At 43.3% G+C, this 18,990-nt stretch overlaps 2 protein-coding genes across 3 annotated transcripts in view; both read right to left on the bottom strand.

Moving 5' to 3' along the window:
• ATOX1 (antioxidant 1 copper chaperone) overlaps positions 1 to 18,990 on the bottom strand; it is a 250,087-nt gene that overhangs the window by 121,452 nt on the left and 109,645 nt on the right. The gene's annotated exons all lie outside the window — the stretch shown is intronic.
• GLRA1 (glycine receptor alpha 1) overlaps positions 1 to 18,990 on the bottom strand; it is an 88,512-nt gene that overhangs the window by 18,843 nt on the left and 50,679 nt on the right. For both annotated transcript variants that reach the window (XM_056866915.1, XM_056866916.1), the window contains exon 4: positions 4,402 to 4,625. In XM_056866915.1, coding sequence (XP_056722893.1) covers positions 4,402 to 4,625 — 224 coding nt within the window. The remainder of the gene's footprint in view (positions 1 to 4,401; positions 4,626 to 18,990) is intronic.

Below are 18,990 nucleotides of genomic sequence, written 5' to 3'. Positions count from 1 at the left end.
AGGTTGGAAATCCTACCCTTCACCATACAGGTAACTTATGTTTTGGGTTGCCCGCTCCGGGTTTTGAAATACCTGGAGATTTTTGGGGCAGAGCCTGAGGAGGGCAGGGTTTGGGGAGGGGAGGGACTTCAATGCCATAGAGTCCAATTGCCAAAGTGGCCATTTTCTCCAGGTGAACTGTTCGGCCTCATTGTTTTGTTGGGGTTGCACTGCTGCTGAGTCTTTCCTCTCTGTCCACTGGCTGTCTTCAGTGTGTGTGTTTGTGAGTGACATGAAGGGGCAATGGCTGGATTGGTGGGTGGTGATTGGTTGCATTGGCGGGTGGATTGGTGGGTGGTGACTGGCTGCACTCATAGGGCATTATCGGCTGTCATTATCTAATTGGTGGGGTTGCTATGAACTCCAGCATGCTTGCTATGTCATCTGTGCTTTGCAGAAGGGTGCATGTGGTTTTTCCTCATGTGGGATGTCCATAGGAAATGGATCAGCTGAGCTGCTTTTGCGTTGGTGGCCCTCAGGATTGGGCTATTCATTTCCTTTGGATAAGAAAGAACTAAAGACTCCAGCTATTTACTTACAAAAAAGCAAGGCACAAGTAGTGGCAATGAGATCCTTTGACAAGGCAGCAGATCTGCTACCCTGAGTGGATCCCCAGAGGTAGTGCCAGCATACAAAGATGCTTCCCTTTCAGCCACTTCATAACTTTCTCTGCCTCTGTCCCTCTTTGTCTTCAGATTTCTCTACCGTTATGCCTTACACACAATCTGTCATGCACTCCACACATATCTCAACCCTGCATCACAAAAATCATCCTTTTCACTTAAGATGCCAAGAGCTGAATCAGAACCTTCTGCATGCGAAGCATACACTCCGTCACTGAGCCGCAGGTCTCTCCTAAAGGGACTGGAATGAGTCCCCTTCAGACCCCACCGTGCTGTGTTTACTTTTAACCAGGAAAAAAAATACACGGGGAGTCATAGGAATTGTAGCAAGAAATAGTGACCTTTCCCCATTCATGTTTGTCTCCCCGCCCTCCGCATGAGCATTGACTTTCTGTGTGCTTCGTAGAGAGCAGAAAGATGAACACATGCCTTTCAGAACAGAACAATCAATGGTAGGTCACCTTTGGAGACTGTTGCTTTATTACCTACCTATTGGTAGCTGGGGAGCATTAAAGCCTCGAGTTCCCACAAAACATGGCCTACGTGGTCTGATTGCCACTTTGCTGTCTGCTGTTTGAACTCGAGCCCCCTCCTGTTTCGTTATCTGCATTACAACGTTGCCCGTTTCTTCCCTGTTCCTCTGCACTAGTGCAACACCCGCGACACCAGCCAGGTGTCCCAGTGGAACGCGCTTCTGTACATTTGGGGGTTACACTGCCAGGCTTGGAGTGAGCAACAGCATGCAAACGCAGCACGCGTTCACCCCCCCCCCCACAAAAGGCAGTCTTTCGAGTCTATCGTCAGCGCTTCCCTCTCAAGCCTCCAATTGCACCTAACAAGAAAATTGCATGTTCTTAATTGCATTCTTTGGAAGGGGGGAGGCGAAGGCGTTTGGAGGTGGCTGGAATAGATTGTTTCCAAATTAAAATCCGTGCAGCTATTTCAGTTCACATAGCATTAATCTGAAATCCAATGACCCAGAAATAACAGTGTTGAGCGTGAATGGGGGAAAGCCAGCTAAATCTGGTCCTGCTATGCGATTTGCCCTCTCTTTCAAAACCAATTTTCATTTGCCTGAAAACAAAACAAAAAAATGAGCTAGAACTTTGTTTGTACTCCACTGTTCCAGCGTTTGGAAAGTCCCAATGTATATTAGGAAACTGTGTGAAAGTAGTGGTATGGATTTAGTGTAAAGTGGAGCAGACATTTTAGAATTATCTAAATGTAGCCAAAGGAACCAGAACCTTCATCAACTTCTATTTTAAGCTGGTCAAGCTGATTCAGCTCCCTCTTGCCTAAAAGCCAAAAACCCTTCTTCCCCTTATCACCATAGGTAATCTGGGCCTTACAGCTCAACCTTCTCCATCCGCTGTGCACCTCAAGCTGCCTCCCTCCTGCCTCCCTCCTCAGCATGCCTCTCTTCTCACAAGGGCTAAAGTAAGTGTGATGTATGGTTGCCAACCTCAAAATGGGGCCAGGAATTTTTCCAGAATTACAACGTATTTCCAGACTAGAGATCAGTTCCCCTGGAGAAAATGGCAGCATGGGATGGTGGACTCCATGGCATTGATTTCTTACTCAGCTCCCTTCCCCCAACAAACTCCATCTTTTCCAGGATCCACCCCAAATCTCTAGGAATGTCCTAACCTGGAGTTGGCCTTCCTACTTCAAAAGCAGGGGACAAACTGAAAGCCCATTAGGGATGCCAACCTCCAGGCACTAGCTGGAGATCTTCTTCTGTTACAACTGATCTCCAGCCAATAGAGATCAGTTCAACTGGAGAAAATGGCCGCTTTGGCAATTGGACTCTATGGCATTGAAGTCCCTCCCCTCCCCAAACCCTGCCCTCCTCAGGATTCACCCCAAAAAACCTCCCACCGATGGTGAAGAGGGACCTGGCAACCCTAAAGCCCATGGAGCTAGCTAAGTCTTGTGAATTGCCCTTGCCTCTGTGTCTGCCACACTCCTCTTTAATACACTTTAACTCCCCTGTGTTTCAGGATGGAATAGGTGTCCTCACATTCATTGCTACTTAAAAAGAAAGAAAGAAACCAAACAAAAACCAGGACCATGTGTACTCTGGCACTTCAAAGGATTAAATTTAAAACCAAGTGTTAAAATAATATGCGCAAAGTGGCACAGAATTACTGCAGAAGAAGAGAACAGCCTCATTTTGTATTATTTACAGAACTTAACAGCTTGTCATGACATTTCAAAGCCTTACTGCTTACTCAGTTTGTCAAAGTGCCATAGCCTGCATGAGTGGCACACTTGCGACTCAGACTCAAATGTGGTGGGAGAATTGTGTTCCTCCTTACAGATGACGTTTCAGGGATATTCAGTCGGTCACAGCCATATTCCATGCAGCACTTACAATAACAATGGGTATGCTAGCTGGGTGTGGGGGAATACTGGCATGTAGACTTCCTCTCCACTCAGTAAATTTTGCAGCCATCCTTCAGACCAAGGAGCTTTCCTCCAACTTAAGTGACTCTTCAGCCAGAAGTAGAGTCACTTAAGTTGAGGGAAGTCTCCATAGACTGGAGTAAGGCTTCAAAGGTTGCTGGTAGGATACAGGTAGGGTTGCTAGCAGTTGGCTAGTAACCAGCTAGAGAGATCAGAGACAGGGGGAAATGATCTCATGCCAATGGTGCAATATCACTTTGGGCAAATATCCGGAAGTCATGTTGTCAACATGATGCCAATGTGATGTTCTTAGATTCGCCAGAGCGAGTTTGGCTATATCCTTGAGCATTTGGTCAGTGATGTGATGTGATGGCACTTCTGGGTATTTGCCGGAAATGACATGTCACGGTCAGCTTGACACCACTTTCGGGCTATCCCCCCCCATCACCCCACCAAGAGGCAGTAGATAGAAAAGAGGGAATCTGGGAGGTCTCCTGCTGAAACAAGGGGCAAATCAGGGAGGCCTGGATTCTCTGGATACAGGCTACAATTTTCTGGTGACAAATTATTGCCATTTGCATGCTAGAAAAATGCAAAACCTTGGAACAAAAGCATTTTGTTGAAGAAAAATGTCTTGATCTTGCTAATGAAAGAGATAGGATATTGGAGTGGATGGAACATTGACTAAATAGGTTTGTACTTGCATTATTGAAGGAAGGAGGCGGGCATGTACTACTTTCCCTCCTTATAAATAGATACCCATTCTAATTAGGAACTTTAACGTGATGCTCAACTTGATTTTAATAGGGATTCCTGCTGGTAATGGTTATTTTTTTCATTACGCCCTCCAGTTGCTGTGTACATTAAAATGGAATTTTACTTCAGAACTCACATAGGTCTGTTTATCATTTGTTCAGAAATGAAAATGCCAGCGAGTTCACAATTCATCTAATATCACAAATGTCCATATCATCACAAAGGTCTAAGAACATGACCCCAAGATGTTGATCTTACATATGGTGGAGTGAGAAAATGTTCTTACATGTCACCACCACATGATGTTAAGTTTAATGTGGATTGGGATGTACGGACATATGCAAGCAGGCCTTGCCCACAGGATCCATGCCTGCTTTTTTGTGGCCCATGGTCCCTGTGAGTAGAGCCTATTCACATAGAAATACACATTAACAGTTCCTGGTCCACACTAGAGATGTTTGGGGGTGAGATGTGTAAGCCTCAGGGGTGCTTCCCATCTCACCATGTGCGAGTCAGATCTACAACAGACACGGCGCTGCGTTCTTTCCCCTTTTCATGCCATTCCTTAACCTCTCACCTGATGCTGTATAGGACGTTGCCGTTTCTGGCGATACGTAAGAGTTTGTTATCTGTGGTGATCTCATGAAAGTGGGCTCCTTTCTCATTAGCAAAAAACAAATCTGGTTTCCAGATGGAATCCAACATGGATGGGTCCAAATCCAAGGAATCGTCTGGATATTCGTTGTAAGCCAGCCGGGGATCATTCCACTGCTGCCTCAAGAAAATATTCACTCTGTAATCCTGTGACAAAGAAACAAAATGTGGAGTTATTGAGTGCCTGAAGGAAAATGTTGTAAGTGGTCAGAATTGACAGTGCTGTGTGCAGAAAGAAAGCAATTGAGCAGCGTCTGAGACTAAGCAAGCCAGGCCTTCATCATCATCAGGACCATGCTCTTAATCTGTCAGTTCCCTTGCTGGTGCTATTTCTTAGGGAACTATCTTTATCTTTAGTTCTGATGCCACAGGGTATATCATTGGGCCAACAGCTGAGGTCCACAGCTCCATGCAGCAGTTTTCAGACCATACCACAGCAGACCAATGCTGTACTGTACTGAATGGAACATTTTCCCAGGCTGACAGATAGGCAAAGACTTCTTCTTTTCAGATGAGTCTGGGGTTACAGTAGTGAGATAGCCCTTTAGTATGCATGGAGAATGCAAACTACTACACTGAAGGAATATTTTGTGGGCCTCTTAAAGATTATATCCACAATCTTTTAAGCATGAAAAATACTTTGCAGTCCAGTTTCTTATCCTTAAAAGATCTTCATAAGTCCCCAACTATTCCATTTACCCATGGGAAACCAAAGTTGAGAGACTGCAAATTATCCACTACCAAACATGGCTCACATGTATTTGGACTTACATCTCCCCCATCCATTGAACAAGAATTCCATGAAACCAGTAAATCCCAAAGTGTGTGCCAAGGAATATTTGTGTTCTGTGATAGAACTGGTAGCATACTACAGGAAATAAATAAATCAGTTGGTAAGAGCTCTTGTGAATTTAAAGTACCCCTTGCAGCATTGCCTGTTGTGATTCTGAAGGTAAACATCAACAAGGAAATAAATTACAGCTTATTAATACTAGGGTTGCCATTCATCTGCTGGAAATCCCTGAGAGATTTTCAGGGCAGAATGGGAGTGACATTATGGTGCATGATGCCGCGCTAAAGGCGTGAAGCAATATTTATTTTTTTGGTTCTGATTCTGATATGTTTGGCTCCATTATTTCCTATGTGGAATCTTTCCCAGGGAAGGGGGTCTTTTTAAAGATACTGGCTCCAGAATTGCAGGGGAGCTGCTGGTGCCTGCCGTTTAAATAATCTCCAAATTTCAAATCAGTTGGATCAAAGGGTCCAGTTCCATTGACCCCTGAACTAGGTGCCCCCAGCCATCCCCCATCGTTTCCTATGGAGGAAAAATGAGGAAAAATGTAAAACCCGAGAATCTCTCCCCATAGGAGGGGTATTGCTAGCCATTGCTAAACCCAACCAATTTAAAACATGAGAATCTGAACCTATGTAAAACTATGTAAAATGCAAGAATCTCAATATAAAACATAAGAATTCACCAAAAAAGTGACCTCCCCCCAACACAAACCAACTCCAGCAAATAACAAACTTTTCAAAAACAATACAAATGCTTGAACTGACTGAATCATACCTAAAGCAGCCTGGCAAGCTGATACCAAGCCCCAGGAGACACAGAAACAGAGGGGGGAAAGAAAAGGAAAAAGGAAAAAAAAAACAGTCCTGAAAGCCTGCTAACACAAGCACCTGATATTCCTGGTTAATCTTGAATATTTCCAGGATTTTTGGGACTCATTTTTTGGTATTTGTCCCAAAAACCCCAAATACATTTGAGATACCTTATCATAACTAAAAAACAAACAAACACCAATAAGGTATTTTTTGGATATATATTCAGCTTGGTTATATATGAGCGCCCATTCCTAATTTCAGCAATTCTTTAGGAATTTCCCAAATCTCTATGGTAAAAACTATAACTATTTGAGAAATTCTTAGAGCATCACTGTTACACTGCTTTTTCCCTTCATTTTTGCTCTCGCTGCTCTACTGAATAGTTTTAGGGGTGAGAACCAGCTACTAGGGATGCATTTTTTTAAACAAAAAATATCCCTATTCTAAAAATCAACATTCATTATTTCCCTGGAAGATGCCATATCACAAATTAAAGAGCCTGATTTGCAAACATTTTTAGATGTAGTAAATCTGTGCTGCAGGTGGGGTGGTGTAACCATTGACCCCACCTGCATTCAATTATGTATCATTGACACTGGGGTTATTATCCTCTCTCAGGTATGACACAGACTAATTGGCCCCTAGCCAAATCAGACAAGATGCAGAAGGATCCATGATCAGATCTCTCCATTGTTACTTAAAAGTCAAAGCAGTTGTGGAGTTATGCTGGGCTGGGCAAGTGGTGCTGGCAGGGTATTTACTAGATTGTTTTTCCCTGTGGGGCAAACAGGAGCATTTTCTGTGATTTAGATTGGGAAAATGGCACATGCAGAAATGGTCCCCCACCTCCTGTATTGCTTTTTTGATCCAAACAGTCCCTCCCTCTGGACTGCCATGACTTTTAAAAAATATGTGGGCGGTATGGATCTGAGCATGGATTTCCTCATCTCATCTGATTCCCCCCCCCCTTAGACAAGTCATACAATGAACCCTCAAATATCCCACAGCAATGCAGATTAACAATGTTTTAACCTCATGGATGCTCTGAGCCCTTTGCAGAAAGAGTGGAATACTAATATAGTAAGTAACGTCTTAAGCATTTATAAATGTGTAAATTCTGGTCTAGGCCAACATACTTATTGATTTTTTCTATTCATATCATGACATTCTTACCATTTTTTACAGTCCCTGTGCAGACAAAGAGCAGGACAATGTGTGTGTGTGTGTGGGAGGGGAGAATGAAATATGGAGGTGACACTATGAGAGAGCTCTGCAGTTCATAGCACTCTCCTACCCAGCTGCAAAACCAGTCTGTGCTACACATTTTATGGGCCTGCCTTGTAATTTAATTGAAATCTGTCTCACCAGCACTATTGAGAATGACATTTGCCTCATAACCTCATGTCGTACAGCTCCTCTGGGTATCTCCAGGCCAGGCCAAGCCAGACCTTTGATATTTTTCCTGGACAATAGCTGGCAGCTTTGGTTTCCTTTGTCTGACCAGTGGCTTCCCTTCGCCATCTGTCCCCTTCCCCCAGTGGCTCTGGATGAGAAAAGACGGCAGGCAGCCTTTGGTAAACAAAAGAGGTGATAAAAGCCCAGCGTCCCTTCCTTCATTTGCAATTTCGATGTGCTTGAGAAGTGACAGGTCATAAACCAGTTTCACTGCCCTTGATCAAATTAATTGTTAGGATTAGGATTTATGATTTTATTCAATGCTTTTCTTACTTGGGATGACCTGAAGCCATGAGTCAGAAGCTGATAGTAAAGGAAAGGTATGTGAGAGACCCCTTACATGTGTGCTCACTGGCAACTAATGCATAACCCCAGACAAAAGCAGCTGGATTTCCCCCCCTTAATGCAAGTTAATGGTGCTAAGAATTACTGGTTATTCTTAGACATTTAACTGCAGTTTGAGGAAGATTGTAAAACAAGCTATGAAAGTGTGCCCTGAATCAGCTCTAGAGATGGGGACCTCAAAACCAATTGGGCGATGTGTACATAAAGTGAAAAACGAGGACTATTACATTTGCATTTCACCCTCCCTCTAAGGAACTTAGGGTGGTATACATGGTCCTCTCCCCTATTGTATCTTCACAGCCACCCTTTAAGGTAGGTAAAGAGAAAGAGAAAATGCCTGGGCCAAGTTCTTCCAATGAGCTTCATGACAGAGGAAGAAACCAAGGTTTGCCCAGCACTTGTCCAACAGCCAAGTCTAAACACTACCTCACGCTCAACCTACCTCACACTCAATAAATTATTCTTCATTTACTAGTCAAAAAAAGTGCTCTATATGACATGAAAATGCCAATTCTTCCTGGTAATTAGAAACCCCCTAGGGTTTACAACTTGTTGGAGGCCCTGGACAAGAAGGCCTCCAGTGACCTCCAAGTATGTCACCCTAACATGCATATGTACATGCAGAGACCATCCTGGAAGAGGAAGCAACTCTTTCATGACTTTTCAGTTCCTATTGATATTCAGGCTAAAAGGAAAGCCAAATAACCTCTAGGTACTCGGCCCATAAACTGGGGGACTGGTCCAGAGGCTCTGGGACATTGCAGTGATCTCTGAGACAGTGTCTTAAGAGAACAGATTGACTCTGACTAGCAACCTTTGCCATGGCCTTGGCATTTGTTCCTCTGCCATGAGTAAATTCATCAGCTCCGATCATATTCATGTAAACCCATATTTATAATCTCAAGGATTAAAATGAAACCAGATTTGCAGGGCACTAATTTTACCAGCCAGTATCCACTTCTGTGCTTGCACAGTGCAATCAGGAGTTGACATCGTTCTATTTTCAGAGCAGGCATGTTGGGAAGTTAATGACTGGTGCACCGACACTGACAAAACTGTAGGAGAATGTATCCAAGGAGGAATATGGCAGTGCCAAAAACTCAGCTTGTACAGACAATATACTCTCCAGTCCCAGTTTGATACCCAGGGCTGTGGTCTGGAGCTGGGGTATCGTTATTACAGGGCGGCATGTGTAGCTGTTTTCACATATGCCCTCAGTGTGCCCCCCAAAGGAAACTGCAGGCTTTAAAAAAAATATCCACTCACGTACCAAATTTGTCTTTTTTTTGCAGCAAGATGATGATGATGAAGAAGACTTGGTTTTTATATGCCGGCTTTCTCTACCACTTAAGGGAGGCTCAAACTGGCTTACAATCACCTTTCCTTCCCCTCCCCACAACAGACACCCTGTGAGGTAGGTGAGTCTGAGAGAGCTCTAACAGAGCTGTAACTTGCCCAAAGTCACCCAGCTGCCTTCGTGTGTAGGAGTGGGGAAACAAATCCAGTTCACCAGATTTACCTCTGCCACTCATGTGGAGGAGTGGGGAATCAAACCCGGTTCTCCAGATCAGAGGCCACCGCTCCAAACCACTGCTCTTAACCACTACACCATGCTGATGGTCGCCAGAGTGGTCAGTGCATCAGAAGCAGCAGCACAAGCAAGAGAGGATGGATCAATTAGGCAAGAGACTGACCCAAGGCATCCCAAGCACTACCTGTGGCTTCCATGTTCCAGGCACAAGTATGAGATTCATTTGGAAGTGGGTAATCTATGTTGCTTTATGGTTATTTTCCCCCCCAAGTGTTTCAACAGTTAACGGTTGATGATTATTATAGTTGATATTTTATTACTTTGATGTTTTTTTAAACTACATTTCCCTGCAAAAACTGCCTTGAGCCACTTTTGATGGGGGAGGGGGGAACAGAATGTGAGAGAAATCAATAAGCTATAATATCTTTTTTAAAAAGCTAAGGGCCACACGAATGCATTTCCATAAATATGCAAGTCATTACTTGGGATGTAAAATGGTAAAACGTAACATGTCAATGTCATAATGGTGATTCAGGTTTGTCTACCTTTAAAAAGACTCCACCGGCCTTTTCCATTCCACTAAAACCTCTTCCATAGTGCTGATGTTGCTGCATAACGTTTTTGTACTAGTTCCTCACCTCTATTTGAACTTGAAAGTATGTCGGTAAGAACCATGAATAAAAATTCATTCTCTGCTGTTTGTGAGGAGGGCTGGGTTCCAAGAAGTCACCTTCACATGTTCTGGCTAACTACCCATTTCTTTCTCCCCAAGGTAAGTAGAAAACTGTTGAATAGCTGAGGACAGCTAATAATGGCTTTATGCACAACTAACCCGTCAGGCAAGCCTGAAGTCCAGGAAGAAAGATGCAAGGGAAGAAAATGGACGGATTCGAAGAAGGAAAGATGCCTGCCGACAGCAGCTACCTGAGCAAATCAAATGTATCGATTTCCTTCCCAATCTGCTTGTGAAAATCAGTGATGGCTGCTGTCAGTGAAAATCAATGTAATTGGCCTAACCGGCAGAAAGGAAAAGATACTTTTTGCTGATTCCAGTTCAAACCAGCTGAATGTTGGCAGGTCAACCCTGATTCTGGGCGTATTTCATGTAAGACATGGAATAAATCTGTGTAGGGTAGAAATTCCAGCAGGAGCTGCTCAGCCTTGGATGATGAAATGGCTCAATAGTGGTCAGCGTTAATTGCTTGGGGAACCAACACACTCTTTGAATAAATGGCGGTTTGAATAGATTGCTGAAGGGTTGGGGGTTGAAGGAGGTATGCTTCACTTATGCTGAAGGAAGAAAGATGGATTTGAAGTATACTGTTCCGAAGTGATGACATTTTCACATATAAACCATTCATCTGAACTTCAGCAATTCTATAATGCAAATGTATAACTGCATAGCCTGGACTATACATCTGTTGTTGTTTTCTACTGAATCCTTTCCTATATTAACAATGTGTGAGCAAGGCTCAAGTGTCCTTTGTAGAGCCATCTGTGTAAATATATTGCAGGTCATTGCAGGACTCTAGGGTTGCCAGGTCCCTCTTTGCTACCAGCGGGAGATTTTTGGGACTTGAGGAGGGTGGGGTTTGGGGAGGGGAGGGACTTCAGTGCCACAGAGTCCAATTGCCAAAGTGGCCATTTTCTCCAGGTGAACTGATCTCTATCGGCTGGAGATGAGTTGAAATAGCAGGAGATCTCCAGCTAGTACCTGGAGGTTGAGCAAGGAAGAGTAATTGTAACAAGCACACAAGCCACAAAATTCTGTGATTCAAAGCTGAGTATATTCAAGGTAATGATGCTAAAGTAACATATGTAACTTAAACATGCATAATTGCATCAATATGTATGCACCAAGCAGTACACAAATTCTCTACAACAATATAACAAGACAGGAAAACAATATCCAAAAGCTGGAAAGCTTCCAAGAGTGGGGTTGAAAAAAAAGTCCTGCAATAGCAATGAGGAGCATGCGCACTGTAAGTGGCAAAAGGATGAGGCAGGTCGCGATCCTGTGTCTTGGCTGGAGGCTTGATAAGTATAGTTATACACAGCAATTCTTGTGCAGACAAAAGTAGAGAAATGGTGAAAACCATCCTTACACCCCACAACAGGCTGGGTGTCCAAGGCTGCAACGAGGCCTGAAATGTATGAGCCTTGGATAGGATCGGTAATGTTGGTCCGTATGCATGTGAAATGACAAGCACCAGTTAGATTTGTTTTGTATCCTTCTTCAGAAACATGTAACACATATAAACTCCATCAGACTGCAGCATTTGCATTTCACGGAAGACAAGCACCGGTTAAACTTGTTTCGTATCATTCTTCAGAAACATGTAACACATATAAACTCCATCTTAAATAAACAATATACAATACACACACACACATACGGTCATCTCCTGAAATATAATGAAAACCATTTGAGGTGACCCTGGGTGTAGAGAAAGCTAGCAAAGTGATCTTATCAGACTGCAGCATTTGCAGTTCACGGAAGGACTCATGTGTCATCATTGAATGCCTCATTGCTAGGTATCATAATTAAAGAAAAAGTACTTCCTGACCCAGGTGATGACAGTTAAGCATATACTGTGCCATTAAAGGTATATGGTGGATATTAGCTGAAAAGTATCTAAGGCAAAGCATATCTGTGTTTTCATTAGATAAAGCTAGTGAGATCCAGAGAAGCATTCAAGCCATGTGGATGTTCTGTTTTAAAGAGATGTATGTAGCATGCCCCTTGCTGCCCAAGAATTCTATCTGTGTCTGTGAGGGAGTACATGTTTTTTTTCAGTTGCCAAATTGCAAAAAAATTGGAGGTCTGTATCTTTGTGACCATGGGTGATGAAGTGTTGGACCAGGGGAGAGTCCATTATTCTATTGTGTATTTTGGAGCGATGTTCCCCGATCCTATATTTCAAGGATCTAAGAGTTTTGCCTACATACAAAAAATTGCAAGAACATCTGATAATGTAAATCCCTCTTTTAGATTCACAATTGGTAAAGGTGCGCAAAGTAAACCAGAACCCAGTGCGAATGCACACAAATTCTCAACACATCTCCCACAACGGTGAAATCCTGCTGGAAGTGTGGTAATGTTTTGAGGGATATTAATATAAGTTCTGGTAAGAATATTGCCCAAGGACCTGGTTTTTTTCATGCCAGTGATAGGATGTAATTCACAGCCCAGTATGTTTTGAACAATATGCCAATTATTATGTATAATGCGTTTAATGTCGGGGGCTAGCGCTGTGTATTGTTAGGAGAAGGTTAAAGCAGTGTGTTTCTTTTTGATTTGTGTAGAAAGTAGTTTTTTATGGTCCATTTTTTCAGATTGTTCAAATGCTGCTGTAATAATGTGTTCAGGATATCCCTTTTCCCTTAGGCTGTGACTTAAAGCCGTGGCTGCTTGGTAGTAGTCAGTGTCTTGAGAGGAATTTCTTTTGAGCCTGAGAAACTGGCTAAAGGGTAGGCTATTTTTTAGGTGTCTAGGATGGAATGATTTATAATTAAGTAATGCATTTTTGGTACATGGTTTCCTATACGGTCTGATACCTATGGTGTTATTTTTGTCTATATAGACTTCTGTGTCTAAAAATGGAACTGAGACTTTGGAAACCTATCCAGTGAATTTGATGTTGGTATGGCGAGTGTTAAGCCATGTAAGAAATTCATCAAAAGCAGATGTGTTGTGCATAATGAAAAAAATGTCGTCAATATAACGTTTGAATGAAAAATATATGTTGTTGAAAGAGATTATTATTGAAAATGAATTGGTTTTCAAAAAAAATCATGAAAATATTAGCAATGGACTGTGTACCTGATGAGCCCATAGACACCCCTTTTACTTGCAGGTAAAAGTCACTGTCAAATCTAAAGAAATTGTGTTCTAGAGGGATATCAAGAATATCCAAGAGAAATGAAGTGGGCGGGTATTGTTCACTACGGGATTCTAGAAGTCCGGCAATAACACTGCGGACCTCCTCTAATGGAATGCTCGTGTACAGAGCTTTCACGTCAATAGTAGCTAAGACACTGCCTGCTGGAACCTTATAATTTTCCATTTGTTGTATGAAATGCTTTGTATCTAAAACATATGATTCTGTTATAATTGAAAAAGGGTGCAATATGCTTTCTAAATATTTAGTCAATGGATCATTAATTGAATTGACTCCTGAAACAATGGGTCTGCCTGGTACGGGTATGGTTTGTTTATGAACTTTGGGTAGAATATAGAAAATAGGTATCCTGGGATGCTTATTAATTAAGTAATCTGCTAGTTGTTTAGTGATGTCGTCCTGGGCTAGGGCATTGTGCAAAACTGTGCATACAAGGGCCATAACTTATAAAGTAGAGTCATGGTTTAATTTTTTGTATGATGTTACATCCTCCAGTTGTTTATATACTTCTGTCAAGTAGTTTGATTTTCTGAGAATGACCAGGGCCCCGCCTTTGTCTGCCTCTTTGATCACAATCTCAGGATTATCGGCTAGATTTTGAGCAATATCTAAATCTGACGTAAAGTTCGAATGACCTGATTTTTTTCATTTTTCTAATTCTGCAATGTCTCTTAGCACTAAAGTGTGGAAAGTGGAAATGAGGTAGTTTTAATTGGTAGGAATGAAAGAAGATTTAGGTTTGAATTGTGTAGCAGACTCCTCGTGAGTAGAGAGTCCAAAGTGATCCCTTAATTTAAGCATTCGTATCAATTTGAAAATGTCTACTCTGGTCTGAAATGAAGTGTATTTGGGTTCGGGAACATAGCCCAAACCCAAGTTCAATACTCTGGTCTCATCCTGGGATAGAGTCTTATCTGAAAGATTGATGATTAATTGTGTGGGTTCCGAGGTGCATGGTGTTGGGAAAAGGACTGAGTGTAGCCTCTCCCTCTTGGGTTTCTAGGTCGGAGACTGTAGTCCCTGGAGGAAGATCTACTTGAGAGGCTCGATGACTTGCTCTCAGAGTATGAAAATTTATCTGGTCTTTTAAATGGGCGCGGTCTATTCCTAGTAAGTTGTGAATTGTTAGGGCTCTGTTCTAACCATGGATAAACCATTTTGTTCTTGTAATCATTAGTAACTCTAGTTAGCTTGTTAAGTTTGTTGGCCCTGATATTGTCTTTGTAATTCTTAAGTTCTTCCTGTAGCTGTTGCAATTTGGTATCAAACACAGAAGTGTCAAGTTCTGTTTTTAAGTCATCCACCTGTTTTACTATTTCATCTTTAAGTGTCTTAATTTCAGCATTGGCCTGCTCAACCACCAAAATCACAAGGTCAAGAGAACATTTGTTCAATATGGCAACCCATCTATTCTTGAAACCATGGTTGTCTTTGAAAAGTGTGGGTGCTTCATTAACTTGAAGACCCCGAGGTATCATCTTACTATTAATGTACTCTCTGAGAGTGGAAGCATGTAGTTCACAGCGTATCTCATGTTTTGATAAGTTAATAAATTTGTCAAAACTACTGTTAGGTACATTGATCTCATTGGTTAAGGGTGGGACCCAAATTTGATTTCTATCTTCTTCACTATAAGCAAAGGTAGCATCCCAAGTGGCCATGGTATAGTTAGGTAAAGATGTGTGTTGTTACTGGGATGAGCAAGGAAGGCAACTCTACAGGCCTCTGATTTCACTTTCAGACCCACTATTACCCAGAGTGAGGTGGGCTGGTGCTTTAGGTAGCAGACTTTAGGGGATCACTTAAACAGCATCAAACCAATTAATGTTATATGTTTCTTTACAGCAGGAAAAGAGGAAGACCCAACAAGAGATGGATTGACTCAATAAAGGAAGCCACAGCCTTCAATTTGCAAGATCTGAGCAAGGCTGTCAAAAATAGGACATTTTGGAGGACTTTCATTCATAGGGTCGCCATGAGTCGGAAGCGACTTGACGGCACTTAACACACACACACACATTTCTTTACATCAGGATCATTCTAAAAAGGGGGTTTATTTTTCCAAATGCAGCAACTGGGCTGCTTTTTGGAGAGGGAGAATGGTGTGGATGGGAGGAGAGGTACCCATAAACTTTCCAGTCAATGGTAAAAGTGACCAAATAGTGGTGTTTTTCAGTGGGAAAAGAGTAGGAGATGAAAGGGTTAAACAGCTCCTCCTCCTCCCTTGTACCCCTCAAAAAAGGCGCACCAAATGTGATATCTGAACAAAGAATTTTTTTTCAATGATCACTGAACTAAGCATAATAAATAATTCCATCTGATGTGTTTGCAAACATGGGTTGCTTTACTAGACTAGCTCAAATCCTTTCAAGTTTTGGATTCCTGTCAACCAGGGGGCAGAAGTAGGCACTGTCTTGGCCAATATGTGTACCCAAACCTGTATTGGCTAAGATAATAGGAACATCAGAGCAAGAGGGGCACCAGTAGCATTCACTGCCACCAGATCACAGGCTTAAATGGCTATAAAAGCTATTTTTTAAAAAAAGATATAGGTTTAGATATAGATTTATTGTTATCAACCACAAGGTAGGGCTGTCGATTCGGTTCCATCCGACATGAAAAACAGCCGAATTTTCCCCGATTCGGCAGTTTCCTGTTCGGATAGAGCCAAAGTCAAATACGGTGGGAAAACGAGACGAATTTGGTGAGTTTGGGCAGATGCCGAATAAATTTGGGCAAATTTGGAGTTCCCGAATCAGCATTCTCCCACGGCCAATGGTGGCCAAGCTGGGTCTTCTTCTGGCCAATCAGAGCAGGGATTCTCCCTTTTGAATTGGCCAGGAGAAGAGTATAAAAACTCCCGTCCCGAGTCTGTATTCATTTACTTCCATTTTGGTGGTGCTGCTCCTGAGAGAACCTGCTTACTGGAATAGGATTGGATTGGATTTACTTCTCCTCCCTGCTCCTGCTGGAAGGCATCCACACAGTTTGATTTTTGGGGTTTTTCTCTATGCCTTTTCTTGTGTGTGTGTGTGGGGAAAGCAGATTCTCTCTCTCTGTGTGTGTGTGGGAAGCAGTTTCTGTGGGTGGGGGAAAAGCCAAAGGGGGGCTTTTGCCTGTTCTGCTTGGGGGGGCTTCCGCTCGCCTCTGCAGGAGTGTGCGTTCTGCCTTTTTCTGCCCATTGCCACCCTCACCTGGAGTTGAGTCAGTGCGGCAGTGCAGAGTGAGTCTCCCTCCGCTCGGCACCCGTGCCTCCTCCTCCTAGGTTCTTTTGTTTGGGGTTGAGCCGAGCCGTACTGGTTTGAAGGGGGGGCTGTTGCCTGTTCTGCTGGGGGGGGTGCCTGCTCGCCTCTGCAGGAGTGTGCATTCTGCCTTTTTCTGCCCATTGCCACCCTCGCCTGGAGTTGAGTCAGTGCGGTGGTGCGGCGTGAGTCTCCCTCTGCTCGGCACCCATGCCTCCTCCTCCTTCGTTCATTTGTTTGGGGTTGAGCTGAGCCGTACTGGTTTGAGGGGGGGTTTGCCTGTTCTGCCGGGGGGGCCCCCGCTTGCCTCTGCGGGAGTGTGCATTCTGCCTTTTTCTGCCCGTTGCCACCCTCGCCTGGAGAGTTGAGTGCAGCTGTGCAGCCGTTTCTGTTGTTTCTAATGGGCTAGCCTGTCATTCGTTTTAGTACATCCCATATCAGTAAGTCTCTCTCTGTCTGGCCCGTTCTTCTCCTTTGTTTGGAATTTGCATCTTCTGGTTTTGGGGGGGTTTGTTCTGCTGGGGGGGCTTGATTGCCTCTGTGGAGTGTGATTTGGGGGGGTTACCTGTCCTGGGGGGGCTTATTGCCTCTTTGCGAGTGTGATTGTTGCTGTGGAAGATTTGAATCCAGCAGCATGAAATCTATCAACACTGAAGATACGGAATTTGCGCAAGTCGCACTTATGCTAGTAGCATTATAAGATGCACTTTGGCTGTGTTGAAATGAAAAGATACGTTACCCATACTAGTTACACTGTTTACTTATGCTTTGAGCGTTCTAGGATGCACTTTCGGCGTAGTATGAAAGCTTTTCTTGCTTGTGTTACATCGACTCTTAGAATCTACGGACTGGCTTCTACTGTGTGTGTGTGTGTGGGAGCCAAAAAGGGGGTTACCTTACCTGTCCTGGTTGCGGGGGGTGGGGGCTTGATCTCCTCTTTGCGAGTGTGATTGTTGCTGTTTTCACTGGTTTCACTGTGTGGGTCGGTGAGTCTCTCTCTGGCTGCCCCAGAAACAATGGGAGGTTTTGCCCTGGATTTGCCGCTCTCTAGATGCACATTAAGGATTGCCGGCTCCCATTCATTCCAATGGGTGGATGGGGGGACCCCTTCCAGACCCCATAACTCGGGACCCCCTGACCCAATCTTAACCAAACTTGGGGTTCTTGCAAGTAGGGTCCCTCCAAGCTACCCAGAAGGTTTGGGACCTCTACCTCCAAAAATGCCCCCCCGGAGCCGTGGAAAGCCCCAAATGTGCTTTAAATGGCTTTATTCAGCCAAATTTATTCGGGAACGCCGAATTTCATGCCGAATTCCATGGATCCGAATAGGGGGAGTTCGGACTTTGGCATTTCCTGAATAAAAACAGGCTGAATTTAGCCAAATCCGAATTTTACCGAATTTTTTTTCCAACAGCCCTACCACAAGGGCTAAACAGAACCTCTAGATTTAGAGGCCGTGTTTCCATAGAGTTTTGGCAGAGATTGCTAGAGTGTCTGTGTCACTTCCAAGTAAGCCTGGAAGTGACGTCAGCGTGTCATGTGCCTCCCCCTCCACCTGGTCCTCTTTTGCCCTGTGAGGGTTGGAGGGCAGCTCAGTGGATTGGCGGGTTTTTGCCTGCCCCCACCAGGCAATTGGCAAGCCTAGCTGTTCTGCATCGGCTGACTGTTTCCTTCACAGTCTCTTTCTGGCCCCTTCTCTCATTCGGCCTTATTTGTGATTGTGGAGGCTGGGTGGGAGGGAAAAAATGGTCTGGTAATACTTGAAGGGAAAACTGGTATGCAGTGGAAGAATTAAGAACCTCCTTCCAGCTTGCTGAATCTACTGTGTGAGGGCCTTTTAATGGAGTTATAAGGGAAACACAGGATTGGAATCTTGTTTATTTTGTTGTAACCTTTAGTTCTGCTCTCAGTATATACAACCATTAAAACGTAATGCTCTTTGTTCTGTCAGTTCTGATACTCTTCTGATGGTCACTTCATTAGGAGGATCGTAGCCAGCAAGCATTTACTTGCCTCTTAATAATCAGTTACCAAAACAACCCATTCTTTAATTGAATAGTGCATGTCCAGATGACTCCTTACAATTATTTCCAGTTAAACATCTACAGCCTCTGGTTTCTTCTGCCCTCTATAGTCATTTTCATAGTTGCTGTGGCTGTATTGCAGTTGCCTATAAGGTTACATTTGGCGGAACGTTTTGAAGCAAGATGGGCTATGTATGAGGTTTCTTTAAACAGACACACAAACATACATCTAGATCATATAGATGGAAAGGGCAATACAGAATGAGAATTCTAAATGCCAACTTTTGATCTATAAGCTCGAATTTAAAACTTTTCCTTCTAACTCTAAAATGGATATAAGCTGCTTTGAAAGGGGATATCTGATATGATGTCCTTGTATAGCTGGGTCTATAGGTTTTTAATTAT

This window comes from Euleptes europaea, chromosome 1 (genome assembly GCF_029931775.1).
Source record: "Euleptes europaea isolate rEulEur1 chromosome 1, rEulEur1.hap1, whole genome shotgun sequence".
NCBI classification, from domain to species: Eukaryota; Metazoa; Chordata; class Lepidosauria; order Squamata; family Sphaerodactylidae; genus Euleptes; species Euleptes europaea.
The sequence above is the reverse complement of the archived record's forward strand: the minus strand, read 5'-3'. Positions and strand labels throughout refer to the sequence as shown.